The 11,062-nt window shown below is 42.5% G+C and overlaps 1 protein-coding gene across 2 annotated transcripts in view; it reads left to right on the top strand.

Annotated features, from left to right (window-relative positions):
* Positions 1 to 10,851, top strand: part of LOC309397943 (uncharacterized protein) — a 23,594-nt gene extending 12,743 nt beyond the window's left edge. For both annotated transcript variants that reach the window (XM_081964393.1, XM_081964392.1), the window contains exons 5-6: positions 3,683 to 3,751; positions 7,592 to 10,851. In XM_081964393.1, coding sequence (XP_081820519.1) covers positions 3,683 to 3,751; positions 7,592 to 8,844 — 1,322 coding nt within the window. In that variant the 3' untranslated portion in view covers positions 8,845 to 10,851. The remainder of the gene's footprint in view (positions 1 to 3,682; positions 3,752 to 7,591) is intronic.
* The last annotated feature ends 211 nt before the right edge of the window (positions 10,852 to 11,062 follow it).

The following is an 11,062-nucleotide window of genomic DNA, read 5'->3' as shown; positions in this document are numbered from 1 at the left end:
CCTTCCCTGTCCTTTCCTGTCCTGTTCTTTTTCCTTTCCTTTCCTTTCCTTTCCTTTCCTTTCCTTTCCTTTCCTTTCCTTTCCTTTCCTTTCCTTTCCTTTCCTTTCCTTTCCTGTCCTGTCCTGTCCTTTCCTGTCCTGTTCTTTTTCCTTCCCTGTCCTTTCCTGTCCTGTTCTTTTTCCTTTCCTTTCCTTTCCTTTCCTTTCCTTTCCTGTCCTGTCCTGTTCTTTTTCCTTTCCTGTCCTTTCCTGTCCTGTTCTTTTTCCTTACCTGTCCTGTCCTGTCCTTTTTCCTGTCCTGTCCTGTCCTGTCCTGTCCTTTTTCCTTTCCTTTCCTGTCCTGTCCTGTCCTGTCCTGTCCTGTCCTGTTCTTTTTCCTTTCCTTTCCTGTCCTGTCCTGTCCTTTTTCCTTTTTCCTTTCCTGTCCTGTCCTGTTCTTTTTCCTTTCCTGTCCTGTCCTGTCCTGTTCTTTTTCCTTTCCTGTCCTGTCCTGTCCTTTCCTGTCCTGTTCTTTTTCCTTTCCTTTCCTTTCCTTTCCTTTCCTTTCCTTTCCTTTCCTTTCCTGTCCTGTCCTGTCCTGTCCTGTCCTGTCCTGTCCTGTCCTGTCCTGTCCTGTCCTTTCCTTTCCTGTCCTGTTCTTTTTCCTTTCCTGTCCTGTCCTGTCCTGTTCTTTTTCCTTTCCTGTCCTGTCCTGTCCTGTTCTTTTTCCTTTCCTGTCCTGTCCTGTCCTTTCCTGTCCTGTTCTTTTTCCTTTCCTTTCCTTTCCTTTCCTTTCCTTTCCTTTCCTTTCCTTTCCTGTCCTGTCCTGTCCTGTCCTGTCCTGTCCTGTCCTTTCCTTTCCTGTCCTGTTCTTTTTCCTTTCCTGTCCTGTCCTGTCCTTTCCTGTCCTGTACTTTTTCCTTTCCTTTCCTGTCCTGTCCTGTCCTGTTCTTTTTCCTTTCCTTTCCTTTCCTTTCCTTTCCTGTCCTGTCCTGTCCTTTCCTGTCCTGTTCTTTTTCCTTCCCTGTCCTTTCCTGTCCTGTTCTTTTTCCTTTCCTTTCCTTTCCTTTCCTTTCCTTTCCTGTCCTGTCCTGTTCTTTTTCCTTTCCTGTCCTTTCCTGTCCTGTTCTTTTTCCTTACCTGTCCTGTCCTGTCCTTTTTCCTGTCCTGTCCTGTCCTGTCCTGTCCTTTTTCCTTTCCTTTCCTGTCCTGTCCTGTCCTGTCCTTTTTCCTTTTTCCTTTCCTGTCCTGTCCCATCCTGTTCTTTTTCCTTTCCTGTCCTGTCCTATACTGTTCTTTTTCCTTTCCTGTCCTGTCCTTTCCTGTCCTGTTCTTTTTCCTTTCCTTTCCTTTCCTTTCCTTTCCTTTCCTTTCCTTTCCTTTCCTGTCCTGTCCTGTCCTGTCCTGTCCTTTCCTGTCCTGTTCTTTTTCCTTTCCTTTCCTTTCCTTTCCTTTCCTGTCCTGTCCTGTCCTGTCCTGTCCTTTTCTGTCCTGTTCTTTTTCCTTTCCTGTCCTTTCCTGTCCTGTTCTTTTTCCTTTCCTTTCCTTTCCTTTCCTTTCCTTTCCTTTCCTTTCCTTTCCTTTCCTTTCCTTTCCTTTCCTGTCCTGTCCTGTCCTGTCCTGTCCTGTCCTGTCCTGTTCTTTTTCCTGTCCTGTCCTTTCCTGTCCTGTTCTTTTTCCTTACCTGTCCTGTCCTTTCCTGTCCTGTTCTTTTTCCTTACCTGTCCTGTCCTGTCCTTTTTCCTGTCCTGTCCTGTCCTGTCCTGTCCTTTTTCCTTTCCTGTCCTGTCCTGTCCTGTCCTGTCCTGTTCTTTTTCCTTTCCTTTCCTGTCCTGTCCTGTCCTGTCCTGTCCTTTTTCCTTTTTCCTTTCCTGTCCTGTCCTGTCCTGTTCTTTTTCCTTTCCTGTCCTGTCCTGTACTGTTCTTTTTCCTTTCCTGTCCTGTCCTGTCCTTTCCTGTCCTGTTCTTTTTCCTTTCCTTTCCTTTCCTTTCCTTTCCTTTCCTTTCCTTTCCTGTCCTGTCCTGTCCTGTCCTGTCCTGTCCTTTCCTTTCCTGTTCTTTTTCCTTTCCTGTCCTGTCCTGTCCTTTCCTGTCCTGTACTTTTTCCTTTCCTTTCCTGTCCTGTCCTGTCCTGTTCTTTTTCCTTTCCTTTCCTTTCCTTTCCTTTCCTTTCCTTTCCTGTCCTGTCCTGTCCTGTTCTTTTTCCTTTCCTGTCCTGTTCTTTTTCCTTCCCTGTCCTTTCCTGTCCTGTTCTTTTTCCTTTCCTTTCCTTTCCTTTCCTTTCCTTTCCTTTCCTGTCCTGTCCTGTCCTGTTCTTTTTCCTTTCCTGTCCTGTCCTGTCTTGTCCTGTCCTTTCCCCTATTTCTTTATCTCTTTTTCCATTTGTGATATACTTAAGCTGGTGGAATCAAATGACCTGGGTCAGCTTTCTAGAAAAAGCATTTTCTGTAAATGCTGTTTAGGCATTGGAATGGATGCCTCAATTCTGTACTCGGGGTTGCTATGTGTAAAGCAGAGTCTTTGTTAGAAACGTGACAACTTTAAAATATGTGGGCTTCAACTCTCAGAATTCCCTAGCCAGCAGAAGTTTACACTTCTCAAAGCTGCCAAGTTATAAAGCAAGAGCTTGGTGCAGTTCTCGGGATCTTATTCTTATTGGAATCGATCTACTCTCTTTCTCATGAAGTGCTGAAATTTGGCAAATTTCCTCTTGTACGCAACTCTAAAAAACAGAGCCCTTTCACCCTTTCTTCTGCCCCTGAAAATCAGAAGGGATGGGCCAACCTCTCCTTGCCCCCCACCCACCTCCCGTATCATGGGGATTCAGTTCTCAAATGATCTCTATTCATAGGCCTGAGAGAGACAGTGTTATTCTGGTGAGACACAAATGATTGTTTAGCAATCTACTGGATCCTTTGAAATGAAAGCTTAAATTTCAGAGTGATTAATTTGCACGTGTAAGCAGTCCACATAACCCAGGGGTGAGCAACTTACAATACAATACAATACAATACAATAGCAGAGTTGGAAGGGACCTTGGAGGTCTTCTAGTCCAACCCCCTGCCTAGGCAGGAAATCCTATACCGTTTCAGACAGATGGCTATCCAACATCTTCTTAAAGACTTCCAGTGTTGGGGCATTCATAACTTCTGGAGGCAAGCTGTTCCACTGATTAATTGTTCTAACTGTCAGGAAATTTCCCCTCAGTTCTAAGTTGCTTCCCTCCTTGATTAGTTTCCACCCATTGCTTCTTGTTCTACCCTCAGGTGCCTTGGAGAATAGTTTGACTCCCTCTTCTTTGTGGCAACCCCTGAGATATTGGAACACTGCTATCATGTCTCCCCTAGTCCTTCTTTCTATTAAACTAGACATACCCAGTTCCTGCAACCGTTCTTCATACGTTTTAGTCTCCAGTCTCCTAATCATCTTTGTTGCTCTTCTCTGCACTCTTTCTAGAGTCTCCACATCTTTTCTACATCCTGAAGCTTCCGGAGACCTCCGGGAGGGGCAGGGGAGGCTGTTTTCACCCTCCCCAGGCTCCTATAAAGCCTCTGGAGCCTGGGAAATGGCCTCAAAAAAAAGGCTAAAGTCAGCTGGCCAGCGCGCAATTTGTCATCCCGGGTCTAGACTCTAGAAGAACATCAAGGCCCCTTCCAAATCTGCTATTTTGTTATTCCTCATTCTTTTCTTCTTTTCTTTGCAGACTGCGAAGCGGGGACTGAGCCAGCCCTCCCAACAGACCACGAGCAGGGTGGAATCCTAGGTATTTTGGGTAAGGAAGGATCTTCATATAAACATCAGCCAATATGATTGGCTTCCTGCAGAATAATAAGAAGAAAAAAGCTGATTGTCAGAGTTCACACCCACCATGCTCATCTCTGGCAAAGCAAGATGTTTGAGTTTGAATCCATTTGAATCCAGTTTTAATCCATTCCTAGCGACTGGAATCACAATAGCAATAGCCCTTAGATTTATATGCCGCTTCACAGTGCTTTACGGTCCTATCTAAGCAGTTTACAGAGTCAGCTTATTTCTCCCCCTCTCCCCCCAACAATCTGGGCCCTCATTTTACCGACCTCAGAAGGATGGAAGGCTTAGTAAACCTTGAGCCGGTCCGAATCGAATTGCTGGCTGTGGGCAAGAGTCAACCTGCAATACCGCTTTCTAACCACTGTGTCACCCAAAAATAAGGAACATTAAGAAAAAAGCTACATCAACGATAGGTCAGAATGTTAATTTCTGATAACTCATGAAGTTGCCCCTTCCTTTCTCCTCCTTCCTGCCTTTTCTTATATTGTTGTTGTTAATTGTGAAGTCATGTCCAACCCATCATGACCCCAGGTTCCTCCAGGCCTTCCTGTCCTCTACCATCCCCCGGAGTCCATTTAATCTCACGCCCTACTGCTTTGGTGACTCCACCCAGCCACCTCATTCTCTGTCGTCCCCTTCTTCTTTTGCCCTCAATCTTTCCAAGAATTAGGCTCTTCTCCAGGGATTCCTTCCTTCTCATTAGGTGGCCAAAGTATTTGAGTCTTATCTTCAGGATCTGATTTCCTTCTAAAGAGCAGACAGGGTGGATCTCCTCTAGGACTGACCAGTTTGATCGCCTTGCAGTCCAAGGGACTCGCAGGAATCTTCTCCAGCACCAGAGTTCAAAGGCCTCCATTCTTTGGCGCTCAGCCTTCCTTATGGTCCGACTTTCACAGCCTTACATTGCAACTGGTTTAACCTGCCCCTCCTGCACCTGAAGGGCCCATGAAACCCAGTGTTTATTATAATACAGGAAGTCCTCAACGTACGTCCGCAATTGGAATCAGTATTTCTGTTCCTAAGCAAGGTGTTCCTTAAGCGAGTCATGCCAGATTTTACAATCGGGTTTTTAGCCACTGTTGGTAAGCGAATTACCGCAGCCGTTAGCTGAATGATATATTTGTTCAATGAATCCTGGCTCCCCTCGTTCCCTTTGCTTGTCAAAAGCCAGCGGGGAGACACGCAAACAGCGATAACATGACCCAAGGATGCTGCAAACACATTGCCACATTGCCAAGCATCCCAATTTTGATCGTGTGACTGTGGGAACACTGACATGGTTGTGAGGGTGAGGACATAAGTTGCTTTGTTTAGTGACTTTGTAACTTTAAATGGCCACACTAAGTGAACAATTGTAAGTCGAGAACTACCTGTAATACAATACAATGCAATACAATAGTAGAGTTGGAAGGGACCTTGGAGGTCTTCTAGTCCAACCCCCTGCTTAGGCAGGAAACCCTATACCGTTTCAGACAAATGGCTATCCAACATCTTCTTAAAGACTTCCAGTGTTGGGGCATTCATAACTTCTGGAGGCAATTTCTGTTCCACTGATTCATTGTTCTAACTGTCAGGAAGTTTCTCCTCAGTTCTAAGTGGCTTCTCTCCTTGATTAGTTTCCACCCATTGCTTCTTGTTCTACCCTCAGGTGCCTTGGAGAATAGTTTGACTCCCTCTTCTTTGTGGCAACCCCTGAGATATTGGAACACTGCTATCATGTCTCCCCTAGTCCTCCTTTCTCTTAAGCTAAACATACCCAGTTCCTGCAACCGTTCTTCATATGTTTTAGTCTCCAGTCCCCTAATCATCTTTGTTGCTCTTCTCTGTACTCTTTCTAAAGTCTCCACATCTTTTCTACATCGTGGCGACCAAAACTGAATGCAGTATTCCAAGTGTGGCCTCACCAAGGCATTATAAAGTGGTATTCACACTTCACGTGATCTTGATTCTATCCCTGAATACATGATTGGAATGCTATTGTAAAATGTCTAGCCTTTAGTATCTTGATTGTTATTCTTTGCAGCGTACTCTGAGTGGTTTACAAGGTAGAAGCATTATTTCCATATGGCCCCCAACAATCTGGGTCCTCATTTTACAGACCTCGGAAGGATGCGGAAGGCCAAGTCAACCTTGAACCCCTTCGGGATTGACTTATGACCCTTTCCCCCCCATTGTAACATCCTCACAGTCATGTGTTCAAAATTTGGAAGCTTGGCAACTGACTTGTATTTATGACAGTTGAAAGGGCCCGAGGGTCATGTGATCACCTTTGGCAACCTTCCAATAAGTAAACTACGGGGGAGGCAGATTCACTTCGCAATTGGGTTACTAACTTAACGACTGCCGTGATTCACTTAACAACTGTGGTAAGATAGGTCGCAAAATGGGCCAAACCTCACTTAACAAACGTTTTTTTAAATTAAGAATTTAATAATTTTACAAATATTTCCTCTTCCCCTTCCCTCCCTCCACCCCAATCCTACCCCTCCTCCAACCCTCCCTCCCCCCCAACTTCCCAGAGCAAAATGCAGGGTATAAACATTTAACAATCATACACTAACATAAGCTAACTAACTATAGTAACTATAGTAGGGCCTTCTCTGTGATGGGCCCAACCCTCTGGAACGACCTCCCCCCCGACATTAGAATAACGACAGATCTCCGCTCCTTCCGTAAGAAACTTAAGACCCACCTGTTTAACTTAGCTTGCCTGGCCTAACTAGCTTTTGTGTCCCTCTAGCCTACATTTTAAATTTTAAATGTTTAGGGATAGATTTCTTTTTAGGATGTTTTAATTTTTAACTATAACGGTACAGCCTATCATATAATTTGTTTTAATGGGTATTTATAATTATCTAAGTTTGTATATTGTTTTATTGTGGTCTGTACACCGCCCCGAGTCCCTTTGGGGAGAGGGGGCGGTCTATAAATTTAATAAATTAAATTAATTAAATTAAATTATAGCATCCTACCTCCTCTTGTACTTTAACTCCCCTTTTATTAAGCTAACTTTAGATAAATCGTAACATTCCTTGTTCATTCATAAGCTAATTGGAATTTCTTAATCCGATATTTATTTTGAATGTAGTCAATCCATCTTTTCCATTCCAGCTTGTATTTCTCATCTGAGTGATCCTTCAAATAGGCTGAGATTTTGGCCATCTCTGCTAAGTTTACTACTTTTAACGTCCATTCTTGAATAGTAGGCAAACGTTTTCTTTAGCAATAGAACTCTTGGGCACAATTATGGTCGTAAGTTGAGGGCTACCTCTCCTGTATTTTAACCGTTGTGCTTGCCAGAGGTCACGGATGTTGTAGGAGAAAACAGATATTGAAAGAAAAGGCTAGTAAAAGAGTTAGGACTGGTTTTAAAAAAATCATTTTAGTTTGTCACTAATGTACAAGATAACAGGAAAGAATAAACATGAATAAAAACACAAGAAATGGGTACCAATAAATAGGGACATTAGGACAGGGACGGTAGGCATGTTGGTGCACTTATGCATGCCTCTACTGACCTCTTAAAAATGGGGTGAGGTCCATGGTAGACAGTTCAAGGTTTAAGCTGTGGGGCTTTGAGGATGTAACAATGGTCGGGTAGAGCATTCCAGGCGTTGACCGCTCTGTTGCTGAAGTTATATTTTCTGCAGCCGAGTTTGGAGTGGTTTACCTTGAGTTTGCCTGTGTATTATTGAGGTTGAAGCTGAAGTAGTCTTCGACAGGTAGGATGTCGTAACAGACAATTTTGCATACTATGCTTAGGTCGGACCGTAGGCTGACCTGTCTCTTTCTTTCCTTGCAGATGATGTAAGAGAGTGTGAGGCTAATGATGAGAACTCATGTTATGGACAAAATGCATTGGAAGAAAAACACAAAATAACTCCACAGACAAGCTACAAGAATAAGGAAGAGATTGCAGAAATGCAGGAGGAAGGAGCGGAGTCTGAAAACCAGCAGAGGACAGAAAGAGAGGAGAGAAAGAAAGAATGTATAGACTCCCTTATCCAAAATACCAGTAAGTCCAGTACGGAAGAAATGCCTGTGTTCTCCAAATACGGTAGAAGTTATCGCTGTAGAGTAGAACGTGACATGATCCATTCCAGCCAAGATTATGAAGAATGTCTCAATTCAGAAGAGAACGTTCGGTCTAATTCCTCAATTAGGCTACGGGAGAAAGCCAAAATAAGTGAGAAAACGCATGCCTTCTTTGGACGCGGGAAAGAAAGTCACTATGAAGAACCTCGTCAGTCTTCTGAACGTGAGAAAAAGGTTACTCACGCGGACTCGCCGAGCAGAATTCCAACGTGTCCGACAGAAAATAGACAGTACGAATGCTCGCAGTGTGGGAAACGCTTAAGTACAAGAAGGAATCTGAAATTACACCAGAGAAGTCACACCGGAGAAAAGCCGTACAAATGTTTTCAGTGTGGGAAGTGCTTCAGCCAGGCTGGATGTCTGAAGACCCACCAAAGATTCCACATGGGAGAGAAACCTTACAAGTGTTCTCAGTGCGGGAAATATTTCAGGCAGGCGGGATATCTGAAGACCCACCAAAGATTTCACACCGGAGAGAAACCTTACGAATGTTCTCACTGCGATAAATACTTCAGTCAGTCGGGCTATCTGAAGACCCACCAAAGATTTCACACTGGAGAGAAACCCTACGAATGTGCGCAGTGCGGGAAGGGCTTCAGTACGGGAATTAACTTGAAGAGACATCAAATGATTCACACCGGAGAGAAACCCTACGAATGTTCACAGTGTGGGAAGTGTTTTAGGCAAGCAGGAAATCTAAAGAGCCACAAAGAACTCATACCGGAGAGAGACCCTATCAATGTTCTTAGTATGAGAGGTAACTCAATTGACAACACAGTCTATCATAGTCCCTTCAGCAGTCCCATGCCAATTTGCACTATTCAGGTGACCCTGAGGGCACAGGTAAACCTCCAAGTGGCCTCAACAACTCTCAGAAATAGCGTTAATGACCAGATGACTGCAAGGACTGCACCATATTTTTCGGAGTATAAGACGCTCCAAAGTATAAGGCGCACCTAGCTTTTGGGGAGGAAAACAAAGGAAAAATATCTGCCTCTGCCTCCAAGCAATTTGCCTCTTTGCCAAACAGCAAACAGTACAGACAATATACACTGTTCGTAGCGATATATTTCAGACTATGCTTGTACATATGCTGTTAAAATTGATGTGGCTTTCTGGAAGTATGCATTATTCTCTGCTATTTAAAAGAATAGCACTTTTTAAAACTATAGCACTGGGCCTCGTCAGATCAAGCATTTATTTTAAAAAGCTTCTTCACTTTGTTAAGTTGTCTAGAATAATAATAAAGTAGTCTTTAAAAAATTAATAATTTGAACATTCTATAGGCATTTATAGTTGTTGACTTACCTCCTTGCAGCAAACAGCCTGATTAGCACAAGAAAAAAAATCTGCCTCTGCCTCCCAGCAATTTGCCTGATGGAGCAAACAGCTAGTTTCACTTTCAATTTCTCCTGATCATCAGCTGTTTCAGGCTGCAGGGATTGCTATAGTCTATTGAAGCCTCCGCAAGCTCCCATTTGCTGCAAAGAGGTAAACTGCTGGGAGGCAGAGGCCAAAGGGTGGGGGCCGGTGGGTGGTTGGGGCTACATTCAGTGTATAAGAAGCACCCACATTTTCACCCTCTTTTACGGGTGGAGGAAGGTGCGTCTTATACTCTGAAAAATATGGTAAATCATTACGGTAAATCATTCCATCTTCCATCATTTGGTGAGAACTGAAGAAGCCTCTTGGATGAGAAGCTAAATGTCTTCAAAGAGAAACTTGCCTTTTGTCCCCCCCTCCCCCTTTGGGACAACCATAACTTGGATGATTGAGAATCTCTGTAGACAATTGGCAAAGGATTGTGAGAATCTGGCCATCTTCAAGGAAAAACAAAGTCCAGTTGCCTTTTGAAAAAGCCCCTTTGGGACAAGAGCTGGATGACTGAGAATCTCCACAGATAAACTCAACTGACATCTATAATTAAGAAAATATGAGAAGCTCCATTGTGAACGTATGGAAATATCTGGAAATAACCAAACCTAGAGAACAATCATCAGAGATTCCATACAAGATTTGACAAACTGTAGATGGTTTACTTACAGTAATTTGAAATTAAAAGCATTTCAGTATTGTATACATTTCTGCATCAATCAGGCAGGGTATCTTCAAAGCTTCAAAAAAAAAAGTTTGAGAAGGCGATTCAGGATTTAAACTTGATCATTTGCTTAGGATATTTCCTGACGCAGAATTCCTTTTTAACTCAAGAGTTTAAATTTAATTGATTCAGAAAATTATTGCTTATTAAGATAAATTTTCTAGAATCTATTCTAGACAGTCTGGGAAACATTAAATCGGGGAAAAAATTCAATAGTTTTCTGAAATGAATCCAGCTGTTTGGTCTATATTTTATTTTTCCTAACTTAAACATTGGTGCAAAGTGTCTGTTATTGTTAATTATGCTATCACAAAAGTTTGGAAATGAAATGGTTTAGGTTTTAAAGGATGGTAGATGGAATTGGCAATGTTTAGAAGGGTGGGAAATGCAACTGAATGAATTCATGAATTCATCACGACTGAATGAATGCAACAGTAAAAACTTTTTGAAGATCTGTATACCTGTTTATTCAGAATTCTTAGCTATATTAACAACATTTTTCCTAATAAGTAGAAAATCTTTGCATATAGAAAATCTCTTTGGCTAAAAATATCAAGTATGAGTGCTTAAAATGTTTGTATTTATATTTTATTTTATCCTTTAGATATTCACAAATATATGTTTGTATAACTTAAAAGGGTATCCATTTATCTGTTAACTATTAGCTTTGATTTTCGGTTTATTTCCTATCCTTTAGTCAATTCAGTGCCTCGGTGTGTGCATGTTTTAATGTTTGTTAGTTGTTTCAATAAAAACAAAGGCAGGAAGAATGATTCCAAAAAGGATAAGTTTCAAACGTGCAGAAATAAATCCCCACATCACCCCACTCCATCCTGAACTGATCCTAAAGACATTGGTGAATCTCTCCAGGATAGGAAGTTTTTTGTTCATCAAAATGTGATATTGGAGAACCTACCAATGAATACAGCTAGTCCTCAAGTTACAACTATTCATTTATTGATTAAAGATACGACAGTCAGAAAAAAAAGTGACTTATGTAACCTGTTCTTACACTTTAGACTGTCACACCAGCCCTGCAGTGACTTCTGCAATTAAGGCACTTGGCAACCTGCTCATATT

This window comes from Natrix helvetica, assembly GCF_964273705.1.
Source record: "Natrix helvetica genome assembly, chromosome: 1".
Classification (NCBI taxonomy): Eukaryota; Metazoa; Chordata; class Lepidosauria; order Squamata; family Natricidae; genus Natrix; species Natrix helvetica.
This window is presented reverse-complemented; position numbering and strand designations above follow the sequence as displayed.